A 24,588-nucleotide genomic window follows, 5' to 3' on the forward strand; every position below is an offset into this window, starting at 1 on the left:
ACACTTGAGATACCAGAACAAAACTGCACTGTACAAGATCTGTTAGATATAATCTCAGATCAGATTACAATCTTTAATAAAATAACAGTTTCTTTAGTAGATGATTCCATATTTGATATTAATTATATAGTAGAAGGTGAATTATCTTTTAGTGATAGTAGTTTTAGTGAGAGTAGTGATGAATCATCTTTTGATGGCTAACTGACTAAAATAATTGTAATTCTGTTCAGAAAATTTTTTAAGTTCCATTACAACTATTGAAATTTATCAAAAGTTTATTAAAATACTAATGCATTGAATAAAAATAATAATGCATCTCTATCAGTTGAGAAGCCTATTTATATTTTTATTTTGCTGTTGCGTATTATATTTATAAAAATTTTTATAAAGAATTATTATAGAGATTGTTATAGTGCTGAGTTTGGTCAGAAAGAAAGAATAGGTTCTTATAAATATATTCTTTAGGAAAATGTAATGATTTTCTATAGTGGTGTAAGTTAGTGGTGTTAATATATGTTTGTTAGAAAATCCTGTAAATTTTGTTACTGTGAATGTGAAATCTGCACATACTACAACTATTAACGATAAGTAAAAATAAGATAGACGATTTATTTAATTTTCACTATATTTATCATTAGACTTAATTCAACTATATATATATATCTGAATATAAACATGTATCTAAATATATGTATACTGTACATTTCAATTTATTTAACTGCTGTTTTTAGAAAACTTTAATATAAGATTTAACGGTTATTAATTAGTCATGGTGAATTTTCAATGCTGAATCACAGATTGGAGTTGAGGGAAAATTATATATATATTAATTATTGTATTGTACACATATGAAAATTACTAATTATATTAAATATATAAGATATATACATATATCGAATATTTTATATAAAAATAAGAGGGAAAGAAGATTTAGAATTTATAACATAAGGAAAATTTATTGAAACATTTCGATTTTTTTGCATGTATTTGCGCTTGTGTGGGTAACGGGTCCCACATATATACATTTGTTAAATTGCTATTAATGTACATTAAAAATGAGATAGGTGCATATTTAGAAATTTTGGAGAAAAAAAAAGAGGAAAAACAAAAAATTTTGCTATGTATAAAGAACAAATCTCTCGTGTAAAACCGTGTTAGAATTACCCGCGAAGCACACAATAAAATTCGCTATATTCCTTCTTATAGCAAATTTTAAGCTGCGTTCATATGACGTACAACTATTGCAAAAGTTTGATTGACCAATCAGGATAAAGGAATCTTTGCCTCGATTGGTCAATGAAATATTTTCAGTATTTATACAGCATCAAACAAATGCAGCTTTAGCTTCACATCTATGAGTTGTATATATCTATGGATGGTCAATCGTCAACAATCGTCAAGTATGGCGACCAAAAGGGTGAGCGGATTATGTATCCCTTTTAGCAAGTTGTACAAAAGAGATGCGTCCGCGTTAAATACAATAACGCAACGTATGTACGCAACCGTGGATGAAGGTGACACTCAAGTCACTCACACGGATCAGGTGAGCGATCCCTCATTCGCTCATTATTGATTTGTTTAAAGGAAGAGTTAAAAATTATTTTTTTTACCAAATTACATCACACTTTATCAGGTGTTCGAAAAAGATGATTATCGATTAGTAAGATTCATGGACAGACCAAAAGAAGTTAATAAAAATTGGGGGATTAATTTGATAGACGAAGTACCACCATCTCCTAAAAAAGAAAGAATAGTAGCTTGCGATGGCGGTGGAGGCCCACTTGGACATCCTAAAGTGTATATAAATCTGGTAAGATATGCATCAATGCAAATATACAATATTTTTATTCAAGTATCCATTAATTGATATTCAGAATTGAAAAAAATTTAAGTCAAATAGATGAAAATAGATTACACAGGTCTATATTCTGAATCCTCTTTTATTGATAAAAGTGCTTCTAAAAGTGGCTTGTAGCTAATCAGAAAGCTTATAAGCCTCTTTTAGAGGCACTTTTATCGATAAAAGAAGATTCAGAATATGGGCCATAGAATTTATTCTTATTTTTAAAAGAGATTATATGTATCTTATTTTTTTTCTATAGGATAAACCAGGCAATCATATCTGTGGTTATTGTGGTTTACGTTTTTATAAAGAGGATCATCATTAGGTGTGATCACTATATATGAATAGTTATATTATCAATTAAAAGATATGTATATATTTTAGAGTGCAATGTGTGTGTTTTGTGCTGAAATAAAATAAAATTATAATTTATGCAATGCAATTTAATTATATCTCTCAACTATATTATAATATATATATTTAACACTGTTATCAGGCAATGTAGTATACTTACACATGTAGTATACATACTTGTATATCTTCCAGCAAGATGTTAATGATTAATAAATAAATTTTTATAAGATTTCAAGATTGTGATTTATATCTGTATTTATTAAATATAGTTTGAAAAATATTGTTTAATGATTTATTATATATAAATTAATTGTACATAAATATAAATAATTAGTAAAAAATATAAATCTATCAAAAAGTTAATAGAAACTTATACTTATTTGTGAGAAACAATCTTTAAACACATTAGGAATTAAATAATGATCTCGACAATAGAAATTTTAATTGCATAATATAAATAATATATGAATTTACCGAAAAAATTTTATTTATATGCTTCATTTTTATCTCATAAATTCTATATATGTTTGTTTTATAAGGCTGTCTTCTGACTGTTCATACTTAAGGGTATTGCTTGCAATTCTGTTCTCATACAAAGAAATTCTCCGCAAACACACATTATACTTAACGACACGAGATTTAAACACCACCAGCTGAAGGATGTTGGATAAGTTCCATTGTACACCCAGCAACAAATCAGATGAATAAAATGGGCCGTACATGCAAAATCCATGCACAATTTTGTTCTTTGCACCAACCACCATAATGCAAATGCACCCACCAACGCGTTTAGAAGAAATATAACAATAATCAATTGTCCTCCAAAGTCACGAACATGTATCTCCTTGTACTGAAAGATGTAATCCAACGATTTTGTCGAACCTAGTATTGACGCGACGATCCAAATCCAGAATCCGAGACAGAAATACATAACAGTCTGCACAGCAATTATCTGGGAAATTATAAGAATTGGATCCCATGTCGTCTTGCGAAACTGCCCAGCTAGATTATTCATTATATTGCATTGGAAGAGCAACTTATTCCAGAAATAAAAGTCTTTTAAATGAATATATAAGAGCTTTCATTATTCTGTGAAGTGCCTGTAAATTATAAATATAAAATTAAATATATATTATATAATATATGTATAACATATGATATATACTAAATATATTTCATATATCTAAAATATGTATCAAAGAAATTGAGAAGCTAGAATGTAAAAAACGATACTTTTCTATAAAGCAATAATTTGTGAAAAGATAGGTACACGAAATATATATTATGATATTGTTTGAAAATATTGATTGAATTAATTTGAGGCTAGAATATAGCATACGCACCAGATACACACACTTTGCATGATGTAATACTTACATTATAAATCGAATTGGATATTATCGAAAATTGAATGCGAAATAATCCAATTTATAAAGTTTTTCTTTAGATATACTTCGTAGAATATCGATAAATAGAAAAAGAACATGCGTAAACAGAATTATAAGTGTAACGTGAAAACCATGTCTACATGACCATGATTAACGTAGACAGTATTTAAATGCAATATATCATCAGTCTGAGTTTTAATAAGGTGTGCAGAAAAAGTCTTTTCTCTACATTATAAATAAAAGAAGACGCAAAATGAAATTTTTATTAAAAAAATTTATTCAGTTTCAGAGAAACAACCTGCGTTTATTTGCTATATTTCATCAACTGTGCACAATGACAAGCGTGAACGAACGAGCTCTTGCGTTCAAGATGTGAACCGTAGGCATAAGGCGGTATTTATAAATATGTTGTTCTAAATAAAGATATATATACATATGTACGCACAGATATAAGTAAAAAATCCTTATTCACAAAACGTCACTAATTATAAATATTCATAATATACTTTCATATTATAAAAGATTAAAAGAAAAAGGGATATTATAATCCACTTTAATAAATATCATTATAATTTATTTTATGCCAAATACACATCTTAGAGGGAGAGGAGAGAGTTTGTATTTCTGTGTAATATCGTTTATGTATTCTATATTATAATATTTATAGTGCAAATATTCATATTTTTGTCATAAAAGAAATAGTTTGTACAATGCTTACTTTCAGTATAAAATATATACGTAAATTAATATGAGAGAACAAAATCTCGCTTAAGTATATAATAAAACCCTCTTCTTTCTCTTTCACATGCTCTATATTTTTTTAGACTTAGTATTTTTATTTTTATGCTACTTTTTCTCCAAGAAGATTTATGTTGAGCATAAATTATAATTAATATAATAACAATATGTTGAATAACATTCCATAAAAAGATATAGAAAAGCGTTATAAACTATGCTATATATGTATTGTAAACACAAAGATATACATATCTAATCTTAAAAATATGTTATTTTTATCTTATTTAGATAATTCATATATTTAGAAAAAATACCGCAGGCACTTTACACTAACGCACATTTGTGTCTTTTTTATAACATATATTAATATATTTAAAATTAGACATTATATATTTTTTTTCAAAAATCTGAATAAGAAATATTTTTAAAAAAGATATACTATTTTCTAATTATTTATAAGAACTATAATAAGTTGAAAAGATATTATCCATATATCTATATTAAATATATTGCTAATATGTAAAGAAAATAATGATACAAAATGATTTAAAAAACATTTTAATTCCTATATATCAAGTATCCTATATAAAGAGTTGTAGCATATTAAAAGATATTTATCATGAAATTTTCCAATAATATCAGGTTAAATTATAATATGTCTCAATAGTTTATAATTTTTTGTCTATTATTGGGAACAATATAAAATTATTTAAACAAGATTAGATTACAGCTAAAAGCCTTAGTACATATAACTTCACTAACACTTTATACCTAGTGCAGCCCAGTACATTTTATATTCTATATTAATTGACTATGTATCAAAAGAGAGAAATCTCATTTACAAGTATATACAAAATATATGATTTCTATTGTAAATTGTTAAAAGAGCAAAAGTTATGTTAAATTAATAGTTAAAAAATAAACTATACATATAAAAAAAATACCTATATATACATATATATACACTATATTTCTTTTTATATTAATATTTATAAAAAATACAATATTATTTGTACATTTGCTTATAAATATATTGTTATATTGCATATTAAAATGTCGGTCGAAATGAAAAAATCTGTTTCTATATAAAATTATAACATGTAATGAGAAATGGATTCTATATATCTTGTCTTTCATATCAATAAAATTTTATAGAAAATGTTTAAATCAAATCTAGAATAAAAAAAGAAAATATACATTTTTTAAAATTAAATGAAACCATTAATGCACAAAAATTATGCAGAATTGCAATAAAAAAGTATAAGAAATCATAATTTTTTAGCGAAGAATATTTAACAATAAAGCAGTAAAAATGTATCCTTAAATAGTTAATTATTTCCAAAAATATTGATTTTCTTAAAGTATGCATTATGTTCGCATTAAAATAAATATTATTTTTAACAAAATCGTAGTTATATATATTGGAAATTTCACTAATAACTCGATCATTTTATTTGCAACAATCTAACACAAATAAATTATGAAAGATTTATGAAAAAAATGTGGATATCTTTCCATGGTAGCGATTATTATGTGTTATATTTAATCTTTTAAATATGATAAAAAAATGATAGATGAAAATTATTCATTATTAATAAAGATATTGTTATTATATGATACACATAATATGTATATACATAATAAAAGTTGTTAATTATATAAGCATATTAAACATTACGAGTATACACAGATAAAATTTGCATACAATGAATTTATAAATTGTTTCAAAAGTTATAATAAATTATTTTACAATTCAATTATATAATTTTTTAACGAGAACAATTATAATATTAATAACGCAAAAATTGAATCAACCTCGAAATAGATAAAATTTGATAATTTACAATATCTAACAGGTAATGTTAGATAATATTTAATTCAGTCTTCTCCATGTTCTGCGACATTCGGTTTAGCTATTTGCAAAATATTTCATTTTTAGGATATACTTTGAAGAAAAATAAGCTCTCTATAATTTCGATAATTATGAATATGCTTGTTATATTTGGAATCAGACAATGGACGGTTATTTTAAAATACTTAATAATGGCAGAGAATATTCTAACTTTAATTATAGTATATACGATATGTATAATAAAGTTAACTGTATCTCTATGTGAAATTGAACTGTACTTCTATATTAGAACACCTGTCAATCGATAAATTGAAAGAAATTCTTATCTTTGGTTGTTAAAGAGATGAATTTGGCTCGTTTCTTGTTATTAGGTTGTGTCTTGACTATTTTTATTGCGATTGCGTAGCAATGATGCATCCGAAAGAGAGTAAGTACCGGGTTCAAATACCGGCGGATATTCTAAGCCAGGATAATCGGGTGGCGGAGACGTTGGCGGTGGTATATATGGTAACGTTGGAGGTGCCAACGAGCTCCTGCTAGAATTGGAAAAGCCTCTATGGCTAGATAAATATCCGCTACCATACTGTGGAAAAAATTCATTGCATATATAGTTAAATCATTTTTATTACATTTCTTATTTTTATCATTTCTCCTTGCACCGTTATTTCATTACTTCATATTTGAACATTTGAACATGTATAGGAATGGAAAAACAAAAAGAAGATGTAACATGTGTTCATAATTTCATTTGATTAACTCTCACATAGATCATTTTATCCTACTGTCTATATTATTTTACATTTTAATATATCGATTTTTGATAGCAAAAGTGTCTTGAAATAGAAGGATTATTAGCTTTTGTAATTATATTATTATAATGATATAGAAAAGATTGGGACAAGAGAGAAAATAAAAATAAAGAATAGCGATATATAAAAATAAAGAACTGTGCATACCTTTGATATGTTAGATGATGTTGTTACATCCGGACTCCAGTCACTGACTGAGCTGACAGAACTGAAACTTTGACTGAGTGTTTGGCAAGGACTATTGCCGCTGAAAGAACTGTGAGATTGACTGATTCCACTATCACCAGGACTCTGACTACCAGAACGAGTGGACAATCGATGCTGCGATTGATTAGAACATTTGTCCCGAAATAGCGCTCTATGCAATCTCGGCGAGCCTGCTTATACACAATGGTAAGAAATTCAAAATCAGTTTACATGAAAAAAAATCGTGTCATTATGATATCTCTATATTTAAAGAAATTGCTTGCCTAATATGGTTTTTTGGGCGTCTTTAGGAAGATCCAAACTACAAGGCTTCTGTTGTTTGGTGCCGAATAAATTTTTTAGACGATTCCCCTTCTGCATTTGATCGCTCTTATCCAAGTGCATTTCAAACGCAGCTTTCATACCTTCTTGTTCGAAAGGTGAAGTCGTTATAGGTGGTGGTTGATATTGTGCAACGTTTTTCAAACGATTCTGATCATAATTCGAGCCTTTCTTGTCGCCGCCGCGTCTTAATGAGTCTAGCCAGTGTTTATCGGAAGAATTATAATCGTGACGATTAGTGAGATTGAAACTTCCTTTTCGATTAATCGTTACATTATTTATGCGTTGTTGTGCCTCAAATGTGTGACTCGCGAGGTCGCTACTAGATCCAGAATAGTCTAAATAAAAAAGGTCAAAATAGATTTAATATCAAATAATCGTTATAATCAGTTGATAAATCATATGATTTCATCAAACACTACAACTCCTATCTCCTCTGTAGCCATAATAAATTATGACGTCAGATGTGAGTTTATATAAATTTTTTTGTAATAAAACATAAAAAAATTATTTTATCTTGACAGATATAGTGTAAAAAAATTCTTTTTTGTTTCTAACATTTTATAAATCAACATGATTACAAGAAGTTATCCATAAGATTACCGTCATTTTTAATGTGTCGTTTCGGTACAGCCTTGAAATCCTCTATTATTGATGTACCGACATTTCTGGACGAAACACAATCGTGTGTCTGATAGCTTTCGTGATTGGGAGATTGTACATGTGTATTATGCTCGTAATCTCTACTGTAACCCGGAGAATCATGCTTATTTACAGGGCTATTCATTGGGTTTCTCCAATGATTCGAATCGCCTGCGTGTCTTGTCTGCTGAGCGTTCGCAAATTCTTGCGGTCTTCTCTTTTGCGCAGAACCGGAGGGATCCCATATTCTTTTCTGTCCGACCGTATACTTGCCATAAGATTTATCGCTTACGCAATCTCCTTTGCTTTCAGATCGAGCAGTAACTAAGCAATCCCCGGTGACTTGACGCACCGTATGCTCATGCGTATTCCTCGAGTGAGCATACATAGCGTTACTACTTCTCGATATTTCATCGTTAGTTTTGCCATAAATACAGCCAGTGTCATTATTCAAAAATGTATCATTCAACTGTCTGATTTGCTCGCCGTACGCCGCGTTATTATTCAAGTTCCTATGTTCTACATGCACGTGATCACCGGTCAAAGGTGTCGCGCGCGGAGACAACGATCTATTTATGGTACTTGACCGCTGTTGATCCTCATTCTGTTGAGACAACATAAATTCTTCCAGAGTGATAAAGCTTTGCAAATCATCCGGTCTTCTATTACGGCTATCGATGGATCTATATATTATACACATATTATGTATCTATTTATTATATAATAAAATGTTGTAAGATATGTTATCCTCTGCATAGAGAAATGTTTTTCCGCAATATGATATGAAGGAAAAATAATATACATAAAAATTACCTATCCGTAGTACGCCGATAATCACCCATATCTTGATTGTTTGACGAACTCGACATATCCATGGCGCTTTGTGAGCCGCTTAATCCATAAAATGTGCTACCCGCGATAGTCATTTGCAAATCCGGGGAATTTGAATTGGAATCTTCTTTCCTATAAAACGTTGGATATTATGTTTAAGGATATATATCTCTTGATATATACATGAGAGGTAATCTCGAGGATGTTATTTTTACTTTGGCGTTGATGTAGGGAGTACTCTCCTGTAACTTCTAAATTGCGCCGTTGGAACAGGCATATTTTGATTTCTGGCACCGAGAAACTTCAAATATTTTCTATCCAAGCTCGCCCCACTAATTTCATGGTCTTTAAATGATCCGATATCCTTTCGCACTACCTTTTTCAAAGAACCAAACGAATTCTTTTCTAGATTTGGCTTAGATTCTATGGTGCATTTTATCTTGCTCTTGTGATTCTCGCTGTCGCTTTCGTCGGTTTCGCTGAAAAGTCCGATGGTTTGATTGTTGGTATCTGCGCCCAGAGTGCCTTTACTGACCGCGTCTAGCCACAGAATCAATGAATCCTCAGCATCGGCGGCAAAATAAAACACCGTCCCCGTATGATATACCTTGAAGGCATATTTCCTCGATTTTACTTCGGCTGCTGGTGATACGGTAAAACCCGTTAACACGATCAAGCAATCGGCTTTCGTACTGTCTTGTGTTTTAAATCTAAAAAATAAAATTAGTTCGATATTTCTTCGATACATAAAAGCTGTCATAACGCGCAATTATCGAACAATTTTACCTGTACAATGATGAGCACTTTAGCACGAACCAAGCCCTTGCCCATGCACCGCCTGCTCCTCTGCTTCGATATATCAGCCATCCTTCCAAATCACCACTACCAACATCTTTCACGGATACATTTCTCCTCTCTAAAAAGAGAAAAAGAGATATATTTTTATATTCTTAAATAATTCAAAATATAAGATATAATTTTGAAAATGATATCACTTGTATCAAACTACAATATATTATATTTAAATAAGGGACAATTTTGGGTGAATGTGTAGTATTTCAAAATCTTCAAAAAATTTGGTTGATTGTATTACTATCGAAATAAATCTGAGCAAAATCAATTGAAAAAGAAATCGTTAATAGTACTTACTTGCTAGCAACATATTACGTTTTCTGTTACTTCTCGGACTGCTATTAGATTTGCTCAAACTACTGTGTAAGCCAATACTTCTAGCTACCATCATAGCTCTATTAACAACACTTTTCTCGAAACTTTTATCTTTCTCTGATGATTTCGCCTTTAAATCCAATATCATTTGTTTCGAGTGTGTCGCACCATCAAGGCATTCGACATTGCGAGGAGAATGACCAGATTTATAACAGTCTGTTATAGATTGACTCGAACAAGCAAACTTTTCGATGAATGGCTCGTATTTTTCAAACGAATATTTATCTTCTCTCAATTGTTTGTTGGCATTTTCATTATATAACGAAGTATCGGATTGAGTAAATTTTTGATCATTTAAACTTGTAATTTGTCGTTCGATAAAATCAATTGAATTTTCTGTATTAACATCTGAAGAAGAATTTTCTCTATCTTGACAATCTGAATTGCTTCTGGTGTGATTCACAGGTAAATTCAGGTTATCTACTTTTCTAAAGTCTCGTCTTATTTTGGGTCTTTCTGGAACTTGAGGTTTTTCCAAACTGTTCGGAATTTTTGAAGTAATATTTAATTTCAAGTCAGTTGCGGCCACCGTCGCGTGTTTCGTGTAATACTTACGAGGCGGTGGTTCTGGCGGTCTTACATGAGATTTATTTTCAAGTTTTCTAACAGACTCGATCTTCGGTAACTCTATATAACGGCAAGATTGTACTATAGCTTGTGCCAAGGGCGATTCTGCAGATTTTATCTCTTTAGCTTGTGGTTTTCCACTAATTTGCATTTTTGAAACATTCGGTAGATCGTCCTCGATAGATTTGACGTTATTGCTTGGCGATAGCCTTGTCTTGGTAGAATCTTCGTTCGATATCATCACGGAAGACTTTTTCTCAAGCAATTTTGCATGCTGAGTTAAGACGCAATCAACTGTTTGCAAAATTCTGTCGAATTTTTGCAATGTCTCGTCTCTTTCAATGCTGCTACTGCTACTACTACTACTATTACTATTACTACTACTACTACTACTACTGTATGCTTCTTCACTGTTTGACATTTCCGAGTTATTGCAAACGATATTCTCGCGACATTTGTCTGTCAAATTTATCGAGCAAATAGCCTCAGAATGGAATTTGTTTATAACATCTTTTTTGCATTCGGTACTTAACTCCGTGACGGAATGCTTCTCGTCACATGTATTCACATTTCCTTCGGCTATATTACATTCCATATTGCTTTGGTTTTTCTCTATACAATTATTATTAGGACTCGCGTCGTTTATAGTAATGCGTATAATATTTTTACGTGAATCTAATTCCTTAGGCACTCCGAAGACACTTGCTTGTTCCTCCGCATTTTCATGCGCTATCTGTTTCTCGATATCGCTGACTTTTCGTGCGACATTTCCGCCGCATATTCTAGACATGGATGTTTCTTTATGTTCTCCATTCGTATTCTTCAATTTTTCATGATCAATAGCACTGTCGGTATACGTACAAACATCAGTCTTTGTTGAAGCACCACTTGGTACATTGTTTGAACAATGAACAGGTAAATCTAATTTACAAAATGGACTCTGCAAAAATGCTAATTTTCTATCCTCCTTATCTTCAGTATCCGATAGATCGTACGCGGGCGTACTGTAGCTTTTATCTAATTTACCGCGTTCTTTAACATACCGTGCGCCGGTCTCTGTGTTATCCGGCGTGCTCTTATTAATATTACATGTATCTCCGATAAAATTATTACATTCATCCAAAGGCACGATTATATCACTTATATTATTGCTATCGTTGATATTATCCATCATCTGTTTCTTATTATTGCTATTTTTATTTGTGGCATTCGTGCCATCGTCACAGCTTTGTGTAGGAGTAATTCTTTCCCTTACATTGTGAGTCGTTCTCTTCGCATCATCTGGATGAATGCTTTCAACGTCGGTCAACTTTTCTTCAAACTGCACCTTCTTATCGTCTGTTTGTTCATCAGTCTTTTTCCTCTTTTTCGTCGATTCTAATCCTAAACACGTTTGTGGTCGTATATTTACCACTGGTAATACATTATCTAGACCATGGGCGCAGGATGCCGCTTTGTCACGCAACTGAAAGGTCGTACTATGCTCTTGCTTTAGCTCCTTCCAAAATTGCTCTATATCGATACCGTGTTTCGACGTAGGACTGGCACCCGTAATCGTAGCTCGTCTTTGGACTAAATTTCTCGGTTTCGCGGAATACAGACGGATAGAAAGAGGCGGTTCTACCTCGCTATCCGAATCGCTACTATCCGTGGCCATTGTGTCCAACATATTAACCGTATCTAAAATACTTGCCGGTTCCGGACTGGGATTCTTTGGCATATGTCTATGTAACAAAATATTTTAATTAGTATATAAAATATACTAACTAATATAAAAATAAATGTTTTTTAGGCTTAAATTCAAAATATAGAGGAAGCAATAACAAGATACATTTGTTAGATTAAAACTACATACTACATATATATACATCACACACAATTTATGATGTAAACATGTATGTGTGTGCATATCAATGTTATTAAATAAAGAAAAGAATATTAGCAGCAAGTCACAATTAAAATACATGTAGAAAGACAGCTTACCTAGGTAATGGCATTGTAAAGTCAGGTATTGTTAATAATTCTGGTCTAGGGGATGGAAGATTATGTTGCCATCGTGTTGTGTAAGAGGTTTTTTTGTTACTTGGAAGTCTATATGGTTTTATATATATTTGCCCATAAACTTTAGTATGCCTTGGTCTACGTTTTAGAGTCAAGAGGATTTCTGCTGGGCTTTCACGAAATAATTCAAGCAAGTTTTTTCTCTCCCAACCAACTACCGTTTGATAATTTACCTAACAAATTTACACATATGTATATATTTTACAATTAAACAATTTACCAAAATTTAATTGCAAAAATGGATTTTGCCTACCTGAACTATCTCATCACCTTCTTCCATTTTACCACATTGATGTGCAGCAGATCCAAACTTTATTTCAGCTATCTGATGTACTCCATGAAAAGATGGTAAGATATAAAAACCCTAAGAAATAACAGAAAAAAAAGAATGAAGAGAATTTAATTTTCATAATTATATAAACAATATTATAAATATACAATATATGATATATTTGTATGAAAATTTATTAATTCAATAGAGGTATCTTGATCATGTGCTTACAAAGCAAATTATCTAGACAGGAAGTCACAGTCACAATATTATGACTTGTTTGATAGAGTTTTATCAATGCAGGATGCGATGGCCAAATCATTCTAGAGTTAATATGGCTACTCAATAAGTAATCTAATTATTAAGAAAATTATTGTAGCTAATGTAATATTTTAAATAAATTATATAAAGTCTAGATACAAATATTTATAATATTTAATTTAAAATTAAATTAAATTTAAATAAAATATGAGAAGTTGATAACAATTGAGATCTAGCTAGTAACTAGCAATTGTATTATGTAATTATTAAGACTTACCAAATCATCACCAGATTTCTTTTTTAATGTTGCTAGATCTAAACTGGCAGGTTGTAAAATCATAGGATCATCGGTATCTTGAATAATATAATCTGCTAATTTTGCCAGTTGATCACAAGTTGTTCTAATCTCTTCAATCGGTTTCTCAGCAAATCTATCCCTTTGTGCACATGTAGCCATTTCCAAAGATAGCTTCATCAATTCAGCTTTCTTGTCATTATATTCCAATTGTCCACAGAATGGAGGACGATCTAGCCATCTTACTAGAGGTTTGACTGCCATCACAACTGATGCGACATCTGATAATGTTTGAGTTGTAACAGGCTTTGAATCAGTTTGACGAGACAATTCATTGTGTAAGCTGTGTGCCTGGCATGAAAGTCGTAGTGCCAGTAATTGCAGATTTTCTCTGTCCAATTCATAGTGAAAATTTCTCAAATATTCCACAGCCTCAAGTATAATTTCTTGATGCCCAAGTTTTAGTACACCCAAATGTTCCAAATCCTCTGGTTGTAAACTTAGTAATTGTTGTCCATTAACACTATGATTCATAAAACTATGGACATAGGGAAGTATGGAATTATCTAGACCTGTAACACAAAAAAAATAGCATTGATGGGCAACATTCCTGAGATGAGTCATAGGTAGTAATTATCTAGGATTATACTTCATTATTTTAATAACAAGGCAAGAAAGAGTTATACCGCATTGTAGATAAATATTAATACAATTGAGAATTTAAAGAATTATGTAAAATATGTATGTTTAAAAATTATAATATAATTCCTTCTTTGCTGTTTGTTTATATATATATATATATATATATATATATATATATAATTTTAAATAATTGTAAATATGATAAACTACAAAAAACAAAATTAGTACTAAATCTGTTTACAAAATAAATTACAGCAATCCGCAAAAATCAATTATTGCAAGAAAATGACATTCGTTGTCATTAATTAGAGATTCGTTAATGAGTTTAATGAGTTAAATCTCAATCGACTATATTTCATCGAGAGCACAGGAAATCGTGCAAGAATTGCGCAACGAAAATCGAACGAACAAATGGATGAATGAATAAACGAATGAATGAACGAATGAGTGAATGAAAGCGGTCTTTTACACGCATTAATAAACCGATAGGCCGAAGAGAAGGGTGGAGAGGAGCGGATGGAAGCGGGGGAGGGTATACGCGGAGAGAATGGATTTTCTCACGCACAAACACATATACACACATACGCATACGCGCATACAAAATTGAATAGAATTCCGACATGTTTTTCGCGGCACTACCCGTTTTTCCCACAATCTCAAACGCGCTAATAAAATATTTCCGTCGCACCTTTCAGCCACTCGCACACCTGGTCCGTCTTCCACTCGGCTACATTGACATACGCCATGAGAGGGAGAAAGAGAGAGCCGATCGTGTATCTCGCATGAGATAGAAAGGTTACGATACGTCCGAGACCGTTCCGCTAATTTTCTCTCGCCTCGTCGATATGTAATTCAATTCTATTATAACGATAAGAACACAAGCGCGCGTGTCAATATGACGCGCGCGCGATACACACTGACATACGCCGCGCAGTGACAGGAGGTCGTGGGACAAAACTGCGCGCATGCGCCAAGCGTCAGGCCTCAGTAACGTATACATTTCACTCTACAATAAGGGTACCGTTGCATGGAAAAGAAGTATAGAATCTTGATAGAAATAATATACACTTATTTATCTTTATTTATTTTATAATATCACTTTTTTCATCGCTTGAGTAAATATCGGGTAAACAGGACAGGTAAAGTATCGTTCGATTAATCAGTCGAAACAAAGAAATCTTTGCTCCTTTTGTCATTGGTCAACCAAACATCTGTTTCGCTCCGAATTTTTTTGAGAGAACCTTCGATATTGCATTTGTCATGCGACGAGTTTATTGAATGTATCGATTGGTTATCGGCTAGAGAACTTCTAGGAAGTTTCTCGCAATAGCCAATCAATAACATACGTTACATTTGTCGTATGATGAATTTTTGACGTAGGAGTATAATCATGATGCACGAATACCTAGACGCGATATACCCGATCTAAAAATGTCTTAACTTGAAGCGAAGACATTTCTGACGTTTCGGACATCAAATTCGTATCGAAAATCTTTAATTATAGAGAGAGACAGCGACCCACGCGACAGCTCTCTTTCTATCGTGACTTTTCGTATGGGACTTTGGTGTGGGTGGTTCTTTACATTTGGTGACTATCTTTATCTCTTTTCCAAAGATATATCCTGGATAGTAGTTGTCTTTATTTATATAAGCAAGAGACGTGAGTTTGCGACACGGCTTTTCGCGTGTGAATCAAACTCGCGGAAATTTTACGGATGGAAATATGAAGCATGCATGTATCTAGCGTTTCGAGAATCGCATTTCCGGCTGTTTAGCAGCGAAATATTTTTTTAACGATAAAGGAAAAAAAGAAACTGCGCGATTACTCTGCAGTCTTTCGCGCACGATACATAAAGAGACTCTACGTTTGACGTATGAAAAGATGGTGACCGATTGATATAGCGAGGTTTAATGATAACGCAAGTCCCGAGTGTTTCCATTAATTTTCGTCGCGATAAGATTGTCAGTCGAGCGAACGATGGACGACGGCAACTCGTCATTGGGGATATCGTGAACAGCCGGAGACGTCGTTTCGGTTCGTACATCGGTTAGTACAGCTAATTACGAGCTATTTGTTCCTTCAGTCGGGATTCTCTCTGCGCGAAGTGCTCACGAGTGTTCATCGAGTGTGATAACATTTCGACGACGTAAGATTAAACATCGACGATTTTATAATTTCTTATCCGCCCATGTAGATATATGTACTTTCGGAGAGAAAGAATAGTTTGTGCATGTTAGTAATCTTCGATGTCAAATTGTATACAAGTGTAGGAATACGTTATAAGTTGTTTACGGATATTCTTCATAATACATTTATAGATTTGTTACAACAGCTCAATTTGGGCAAATATATTATATAATCGTTCGTTAAGATTGTATCATTTTCCAAATTATATAAAAATATTTACTTTATATAAAAATATTATCTTTTTTGTTTTCCTTAAATGATGGCAATTATTGTAATTATTTATATTATTAATACATAGAATCTCATATGATTGTAATAGAAAAATAATTCTAGAGTTAAATCTATAAATTTTTTATTTATTAAATTTGTGTTTGTGTTGCAGATATTACAAGAGAGTAATTTGATAGAAAAATTATGAATCTTTTAAGATATTATTTTGAATTATAATTAACTTTGTACAATGTCACATTGCGAAGAAGAAGCAGTATCGCCTGGTTTTCACCAATTAAGTATCACAAGTAAGTAATCTGATATTTTAGATGTGATAAAAAGAGACACAAGACATGCATCTCACCAACATTCATAAGCAAAATCTTATTTTCTAAAAGACAAATACAACTTTGTACAAAAATATATTTTTGAAAAACTAAGTAAGATTTTTTGTGGTATTATAAAATATATTACACATTACTCGTCTTGTCTCAAATATTCTTATCATGTTATATCTTTGATCAAATATCTTCTTATCTATTCAGATGCACATATTACTTGTAAGTTTTACATTGATATTAATTATCAATCAAATTATTGAATCATCAAAATAAATGTTTCATTATTTAGTTATGATACTGATGTATAACAAATAGATTAATTTGTAAATAATGAATAATGGTCTCATCTTTTTTACTATATATAGTACCTTGCTATAATCTTCTATAATTATGTCAAAATGCTTATATTTTCGAAAAAAAAAATATATATATATATATATATATGTACAAAATTTAATATATGTATATATATTTTTTTCTTGTAAAAAAATAAAATTTTGTTTTTTAATTTTTTGTATTTTTGTAATTTTTTTTGTTACAACTATAAATAATGATATAAAATAATCTGAATTGTAATAAGCAGAATTGACTGCTTTATCTATTATATTTAATAATGATATTTAATTTTATTTTAGTTGAAGCAGCAATATTAAGAAGTTCAACTTTCTTAAAGCCTAATCCATATATAGAGTTCTCAGTCGATGATAAAAGTCCTCGTAAAACAGAAGTATCAAAGTCTACGTATCAGCCAAAATGGAACGAAGAATTCACTATACTTGTCACGCCATATTCACAATTGCACTTTCGACTTCTTGACCATAGTACATTTCGCAAAGATACATTAATAGGAGAAAAACGGATAAGCTTATTCCAAGTGTTATCACATTATAATGGAAAATTAGAAAATTTGGAATTAACATTTGATTTAATGAGCGAGAGCAAGCATGACTCTCAATTATGTAAAGTTGGTGAATTGATTACAGTATTTGATGGACTTAGAATTGATACCACTAATGAGACACCAGTAAATGTTAATGAACCTCTTTGCCAAATACAATCAGATGGTAAGAAAAATTTTTGTCATTAAAAATTATATTAATTGAGATATTAAATGAGATAATATTTAATTATAATAATTGTGAGATTGTGTACAGTTGTGTACAGTAAAAGTGAGATATTCACATAAATCGAATATACACAATGTTGCTAAATTATATCGCAATATTATTTTTTCTATTTTTTATTTATTCTATTCTTTGCTTGCTTAGATTGATTTTGGTTTTAGGTGCTACAAATAATGATACAATGAATAACCGAAGCATTCTCAACGGTGGAGTCCGTGCGCGTATGAGATTGCATAGTTCAGATAGTCTCGCGCCGTCTATGTGTCGTTTGACAAATATTCATCTTAGTCCCAACTACAACAGTGGAAATAGTCAAACAAATAGCAATGCAGCAAATATTGGATCTTCTACCACAATAATTTCAAACATAGACGGCACATCGGGTAATAATGTTAGCAGCAGTAGCAGTCTCTCTGCAAACACTTTAATGAACGGGCACGCGATTCCAATAGTTGATAAATCTATGATGTCCCCGGGAAATCGGCATGCCGCAAACATACGAACTTTCGCAGGTAGATTGACTATTAAAGATCAATCTCAGGCGTCGGCTAATTCGCCGGAAGGCCGAGTGTACAGGCGAGGCAGTTATGGCAATCCGGTGGAGCAACAATCCACGATGGCCAAGTTGGATCTACGTAGTATGCCTCGATCAGAACAATCCTCTTCGATAATTCCCGGGCAGCAGACATGTGCGGCGGATGTCCGAGGCATTTTGCGACAAGATCAGCCGATAGATAGTTCAGGTGCTGCTCAAACAGATCTGAACGTGTCTTTGCATGCAGATGCACGTAGTAGCGGTGGTGCTTTACGAATAGAGCAACCGACTTCACCAGACGGTCGTGTAATTACACGATCGGAACACGCGCTACGAATAGAACAACCGGTTGTCGAGACACGAACGCCGGAACATACTCTACGAATTGAACAACCGACAATTGTCACAACTCTACCAGATGGTCGTGTATTAACACGATCGGAACAATCGACGAGCGGCAACCACCTAACAGACGATTTACGCGAAACTAGACAACCTACAGAACAGCCTACGAATATTCGACGGATGAGTACGACGAATGAGGATCTACGTGCGATAAGACAACCGGAACAATCCATCGCGAGCAGCATTCGTGTATCTGAGGATATGCGTGGGATGAGACAGCAGACTGAACAATCAGCGAACAACCTTCGTCTAAACGAAGATTTGCGAGGAATGAGGCAATCCGAGCAATCTGTTCGTACGGTTGAAGATCTACGCGCGGCGAGGCAACAACCTACGGAACAGTCTACAAGCGTTCGTCTGCAGGAAGATTTACGAATTCCTCGTGCGGAGCAGTCGTTAAATGCAGATCTACGTGTTTCGCGTACTGGTCCACAAAATGCGAATATTCTGCCGACAGACGGTCATCGTACCGCATCATCCGTCTCTCGATCGGAACAGTCGGCGATGTTTTCCTTGCCCGACGGACGGACTATTTCTATCGCGGAACACATGTCCTCTCCTGCCGTGCTACCGGATCCTCGTTCTGGTGCATCGCGAATTCCGCAGACTGCGGTTTCTTTGCCGAGTCAATCTATGGCTGTACCCGCGACAACGCAATCAGGATCCTCGGTAGTACTTGCTGAAGATGTTAATCATTCCGAAGAACCCTTGCCGCCTGGTTGGGAAATGAGATATGATCTATATGGAAGAAGGTAAAATATATATTGATTAGTATCTTGTTTGAACGATATTTATCTATCATGTTTTTTTCTCTTTGTGTTATTATTATTAGATATTACGTCGATCATAATACTCGAAGTACGTCTTGGGAGAGACCTCAGCCTTTGCCTCCTGGATGGGAAGTTCGTCGCGATCCAAGAGGTAGAATCTATTACGTCGATCATAATACGAGAAGTACTACATGGCAGAGACCAAATACAGAGAGATTACAGCATTTCCAACATTGGCAAGGTGAAAGACAATATGTCGTTCAACAAGGCAATCAAAGGTTTCTTTATCCCCAGGTAAATATGAATTGATTAACTTAAAATAATAAATAAAATTCTTTAAATATAACTTTAGAGGAAGAGAAAAAGATTTAAGTTTTATATTAAAAAGTGAACTAATTAAAATTATTATAAAATTATTATCGTAGGCTCATGGAAGTCAAGTTGCTGCGGGTCCGTCGACGTCCGCGGCCGATGATGACGATGCTTTGGGACCATTACCGGCTGGTTGGGAAAGACGAAAGCAACCGGAGGGTAGAGTTTATTATGTAAATCATAAAAACAGAACCACACAATGGGAAGATCCTCGAACGCAGGGTCAGGAAACTGGAATGGATGAACCGCCATTACCAGATGGCTGGGAAATACGATTAACGGAAGATGGGGTTCGTTATTTCGTCGATCATAACACCCGAACGACAACGTTTCAGGATCCAAGACCCGGTGCACCTAAAGGGTTTGTGTTATTGAAATATATTATATCAAATTGACACGCTATTCAGTAAATTACCATATATTTTGTTCTTTTCTCGTGTAGTCCTAAAGGTGTATATCGTGTTCCTCGAGCATATGAAAGATCATTCCGATGGAAACTGTCTCAGTTCCGGTTCTTATGTCAAACTAACGCGCTGCCTAATCATATTAAAATTAGCGTTAGTCGGCAGACATTGTTTGAGGATTCTTATCATCAAATAATGAATGCAGAAGCTTTCGCGCTAAGACGGCGATTATACATAATATTTAAAGGAGAAGAAGGTCTGGACTATGGAGGTGTATCTAGGTAAGTAATATATGCAAAAAATTTATACAATCGACTTTTTTATTTTTAAATTCTTGTATTTTCTTATATTCCAATATTGTATATGTCCAGAAGGAAAATAATCTGTTTTTTATTGGCTTTTTTTTATTTTGATATCTAATTACACAGCAAATGTTTGAGCAATGTAAAATGAAGAATAATAGTTTAAAGAAAAATGTCTAATTTGAAATAAAAGAAAATAGAAAAATTCCTAAAGAAATCAACTATGTAATGATTTTTATCTTACATTAATATACAAAGAACTTCTCTTGTAACACTTATTATTTGCTTCTATTGTAAGAGAAATTAAGAGAAAACATTTATGTGATTTTCAGAGAATGGTTTTTCCTACTGAGCCACGAAGTTTTGAATCCGATGTACTGCCTATTCGAATATGCCAATAAAAGCAATTATAGTTTGCAAATAAATCCGGCTTCGTATGTCAATCCTGATCATTTGCAATATTTCAAATTTATTGGCAGATTTATTGCAATGGTATGATCTCTTATTTCAGATAACGATCTATATCTCTTTTGAGATTTTTATCATTTTTAGATAATGATTTAAGTTTTGTCTATATATACCACTTTAAACAAAGACAATTGCATGAAAACATTATTTTATCTTTTCAGGCTCTTTATCATGGCCGATTCATATATAGTGGATTTACAATGCCGTTTTACAAACGCATGTTAAATAAAAAATTAGTTATGAAAGATATAGAATCCATTGATCCAGAATTTTATAAATCTCTCGTATGGATTAAGGAAAATAATATTGACGAGTGCGGCCTAGAATTGTATTATAGTGTGGATTTTGAGATTCTTGGTCAAGTAATACATCACGAGTTAAAGGATGGTGGAGATAAAGTTAGAGTAGGCGAAGACAATAAAGAAGAATATATCAGGTATAACTTCTTTCCAACAACAGATTATTGCAACTGTACATCTGCAAGGAAGCAAATTTTTAATCTTAAATATGTTCATATCTTCAATAGGTTAATGACAGAATGGAGAATGACAAGGGGCATAGAGGAACAAACAAAAGCATTTTTGGAAGGCTTCAATTCAGTTGTACCTCTTGAATGGCTCAAATATTTTGATGAACGCGAGTTAGAACTTATGCTTTGTGGGATGCAGGAAATAGATGTTGAAGACTGGCAACGCAATACTATTTATAGACATTATACTCGTAATAGTAAACAGATCCTGTGGTTCTGGCAGGTTTGTTAAGTATTTTTGTCTTATTCTAATCGAATGGGGTAAAAAAACTATTTTGCAAGAAAAAAATTTATATTACTTACAAATATCATAATTTAATATAACTGCAGTGAGAAATCTTAATGCTATAATATAAAATCTTGTGTAACAATTATTATTTAATATTAAGTTTAAATGTTTGCTATTTGTATTTCAGTTTGTAACAAGAACAGATAGTGAGAAAAGGGCTAGATTACTGCAATTTGTAACTGGTACTTGCCGTGTGCCTGTTGGTGGATTTGCCGAACTAATGGGTAAGAGATAAAATTACTTTTTTGTTATGAAAACAGAAATAGATCGATGCGTCTTGATATTATTTTATAAATTATTTTATAAAATTTAATGGGAAAATTGATACAGAGATTATTAACTAAAAATATTATCAGTACATGAAGTTATTTCGCGATTAAAATAATAATTGTATATTATCATGTTATATTACAGGAAGCAATGGTCCACAAAGATTTTGTATAGAAAAATTTGGAAAGGATACCTGGCTGCCAAGATCACATACTTGTTTCAACAGATTAGATTTGCCACCCTACAAAAGTTACGACCAATTAGTGGAGAAATTAAATTATGCAATTGAAGAAACAGAAGGTTTTGGCCAAGAATAATTGTAATAATGCTAATTAATAATATATAATAGGTATGCTACATATTATGTATATGAATAGTGGATGATACAAACAAAATTTAGAATAGCGCTATAAACCAATGGTGAAATGGAGTTTATGCTACATCTGAAATTTGTCGGGAATAACTTATTAACAGTGTAAAAGTTGCAAATAATTAAAACTGTTTATATGTTGCTCGAAAAATTTGTATGAGGCATCATAATAATTACATGCAAAGATAACATAGTGATCTAAATTAATATCAGTTTATTTCAATTTATTTCATATCTTATTGACATTTTTTACTTGTAATTCATGAAAATGGCATAAAACGTTAATAAGACATGAAATTTAATAAAATTCATAATACATACATGTATATGTATATATGTATGTGCATACATATGTATATATAAATATAATAGACAAAGTTAGATGAGAATATGTATAATTTGTTTTTTTTTGTAGCATATGCACGCATCAACCAAAAAATTTCAATGTTTTAAAAAATTGATTTATCTTAAAATTTATGTTTAAAAATGTTGAATCTAATTTATATAATGCAACTTATTTGTGTCCGTTATAATTTACCAATCATAATTCTATATAAAAAAAAAAAACAATTTAAATTTATATATTATAGATTATTAATACTTTTTATTATATTTTAATATATTTTAAAGCCTAAATAGATATAGATTTCGCGAAAATTGTTCTCTTTCATAATATATACTGTACATATTAAATTTATAAATAATTAAAACACGTTATAGATGATCAACAATTTTATCCTGGGGAGTCAACTAGTAAAGTGGCAGTAATTATCTTTTCTACATAGTAGATATTAAAATTATATCTATTTAGATAGATAATAGATATCTGCTACATTTAAATAGTCAACCAGTAAAAAAATCACTTTTATCATTTAGTATTTGTCGTACATACTCCATCTTAGTGTTATCATTTATGAGACCTATCAATACATTGCATGTTGCCTTTGAAATGTGTATGAAACACGTGTGAAGTTACCCTGACAAAAAAATATATCAGGTATTTTTTAATGTATTTACAACAACGAAAATATTTTAGGACTCCTGGGATGTAATCTTAAATTTGTGTATTTATTTACTAATAATTTGTATACACACAACATATCTATGCAGAGTACACATAATTATTTGTATTTGCGATTGCATAAAAAAGTGTGCATAATACATTAGACACTACTTAAATATGCATAAAATATTTGGATTTATTAAAATTGATATAAGATTTATTTATGCAATACTAGACTATTAAGTAAAAATAGAAAAATGGTCACTTGTCATATTATTTATGCCTAGACATTCTTTTATGAAAGTGAAAAATGTCGGATTAAAAAAAAACTTGTTTGCACAAGATTTATTTTTGCAATGTGTTGAATATATTGCTATCATAATTATATTACATTCTACTTCTTTTCAATATATGGACAAAGAAATGCCATTTCACAAATTTAAGATTAGGAATATTATTTTATTTTGGAAGTCCTGTATGTATATGAAATTATAAAACATAAATTGTAAAATTAAAAATATGTAAGTCAAATAATTTGTGTATATATTGCTGTCTCTCTTTATACAAAGAGACAGAAGGAGAATTGTAATTAATATTGGAATATTTATTTAAAAAAGTTTGTTTTAAAGAATGTTCAAAATTAGTATAGCTTTAAATGTGCGCAGATGCACTTGTGCTGCACGTGGTATATGGGATATT

At 31.6% G+C, this 24,588-nt stretch overlaps 4 protein-coding genes across 8 annotated transcripts; 2 read left to right on the forward strand and 2 right to left on the reverse strand.

Annotated features, from left to right (window-relative positions):
- Positions 1 to 1,358: 1,358 nt before the first annotated feature.
- On the forward strand, positions 1,359 to 2,275 carry Nd-13a (NADH dehydrogenase (ubiquinone) 13 kDa A subunit). Its single transcript, XM_083109634.1, has 3 exons — positions 1,359 to 1,543; positions 1,634 to 1,810; positions 2,103 to 2,275. Exons 1-3 carry the CDS (start codon positions 1,376 to 1,378, stop codon positions 2,166 to 2,168), a joined length of 411 nt encoding a protein of 136 aa, XP_082965760.1. The 5' UTR covers positions 1,359 to 1,375; the 3' UTR covers positions 2,169 to 2,275.
- A 200-nt stretch (positions 2,276 to 2,475) lies between these two features.
- On the reverse strand, positions 2,476 to 3,998 carry Sys1 (Sys1 golgi trafficking protein). The gene is made up of 2 exons (XM_083109633.1): positions 3,575 to 3,998; positions 2,476 to 3,297 (listed from the first exon to the last, which is right to left on the reverse strand). The coding sequence occupies exon 2, from the start codon at positions 3,210 to 3,212 to the stop codon at positions 2,730 to 2,732; it is 483 nt and encodes a 160-aa protein (XP_082965759.1). The 5' UTR covers positions 3,213 to 3,297; positions 3,575 to 3,998; the 3' UTR covers positions 2,476 to 2,729.
- Positions 3,999 to 6,367: 2,369 nt separating this feature from the next.
- Cnk (connector enhancer of ksr) lies at positions 6,368 to 15,232 on the reverse strand. 2 transcript variants are annotated; one of them, XM_083109628.1, is made up of 12 exons: positions 14,998 to 15,232; positions 13,650 to 14,239; positions 13,094 to 13,204; positions 12,763 to 13,013; positions 10,135 to 12,503; positions 9,772 to 9,901; positions 9,201 to 9,695; positions 8,968 to 9,117; positions 8,116 to 8,837; positions 7,455 to 7,850; positions 7,132 to 7,361; positions 6,368 to 6,758 (listed from the first exon to the last, which is right to left on the reverse strand). In XM_083109628.1, the coding sequence occupies exons 1-12, from the start codon at positions 15,053 to 15,055 to the stop codon at positions 6,543 to 6,545; spliced, it is 5,718 nt and encodes a 1,905-aa protein (XP_082965754.1). In that variant the 5' UTR covers positions 15,056 to 15,232; the 3' UTR covers positions 6,368 to 6,542. The 2 variants fall into 2 exon arrangements, with proteins under 2 accessions (XP_082965754.1, XP_082965755.1); XM_083109629.1 differs by lacking the exons at positions 12,763 to 13,013; positions 13,650 to 14,239; positions 14,998 to 15,232 and having other exon boundaries at positions 13,094 to 13,183.
- Positions 15,233 to 15,730: 498 nt separating this feature from the next.
- Su(dx) (Suppressor of deltex) lies at positions 15,731 to 24,546 on the forward strand. 4 transcript variants are annotated; one of them, XM_083109434.1, is made up of 12 exons: positions 15,731 to 15,897; positions 16,880 to 17,015; positions 17,684 to 18,112; positions 18,334 to 19,864; positions 19,945 to 20,176; positions 20,308 to 20,615; positions 20,697 to 20,939; positions 21,293 to 21,452; positions 21,590 to 21,864; positions 21,955 to 22,180; positions 22,374 to 22,470; positions 22,661 to 24,546. In XM_083109434.1, exons 2-12 carry the CDS (start codon positions 16,958 to 16,960, stop codon positions 22,831 to 22,833), a joined length of 3,732 nt encoding a protein of 1,243 aa, XP_082965560.1. In that variant the 5' UTR covers positions 15,731 to 15,897; positions 16,880 to 16,957; the 3' UTR covers positions 22,834 to 24,546. The 4 variants fall into 4 exon arrangements, with proteins under 4 accessions (XP_082965560.1, XP_082965559.1, XP_082965558.1 ...); XM_083109433.1 differs by lacking the exon at positions 15,731 to 15,897 and adding an exon at positions 15,912 to 16,542; XM_083109432.1 differs by lacking the exon at positions 15,731 to 15,897 and adding an exon at positions 15,912 to 16,456.
- Positions 24,547 to 24,588: the final 42 nt, after the last annotated feature.

The sequence above is a fragment of the Camponotus vicinus genome, unplaced genomic scaffold, assembly GCF_025532165.1.
Source record: "Camponotus vicinus isolate PSW18456_S1 unplaced genomic scaffold, iyCamVici1.0 SCAF_9, whole genome shotgun sequence".
Taxonomy (NCBI): Eukaryota; Metazoa; Arthropoda; class Insecta; order Hymenoptera; family Formicidae; genus Camponotus; species Camponotus vicinus.

What these genes read in the sequence shown, in the direction of transcription:
- Sys1 (XM_083109633.1), bottom strand. Translation starts at nt 3,212, where the DNA reads ATGAATAATCTAGCTGGGCAGTTTCGCAAGACGACATGGGATCCAATT.
- Nd-13a (XM_083109634.1), top strand. Translation starts at nt 1,376, where the DNA reads ATGGTCAATCGTCAACAATCGTCAAGTATGGCGACCAAAAGGGTGAGC. An exon ending in AAGTCACTCACACGGATCAG is followed by an intron (nt 1,544 to 1,633) that starts GTGAGCGATCCC and finishes ACACTTTATCAG; the next exon opens with GTGTTCGAAAAAGATGATTA. An exon ending in CTAAAGTGTATATAAATCTG is followed by an intron (nt 1,811 to 2,102) that starts GTAAGATATGCA and finishes TTTTTTCTATAG; the next exon opens with GATAAACCAGGCAATCATAT.
- Cnk (XM_083109628.1), bottom strand. Translation starts at nt 15,055, where the DNA reads ATGGCGTATGTCAATGTAGCCGAGTGGAAGACGGACCAGGTGTGCGAG. An exon ending in GGTGTGCGAGTGGCTGAAAG is followed by an intron (nt 14,240 to 14,997) that starts GTGCGACGGAAA and finishes TTTGTGTTACAG; the next exon opens with GTCTAGATAATTCCATACTT. An exon ending in CATCATCTAACATATCAAAG is followed by an intron (nt 6,759 to 7,131) that starts GTATGCACAGTT and finishes TTTTTTCCACAG; the next exon opens with TATGGTAGCGGATATTTATC.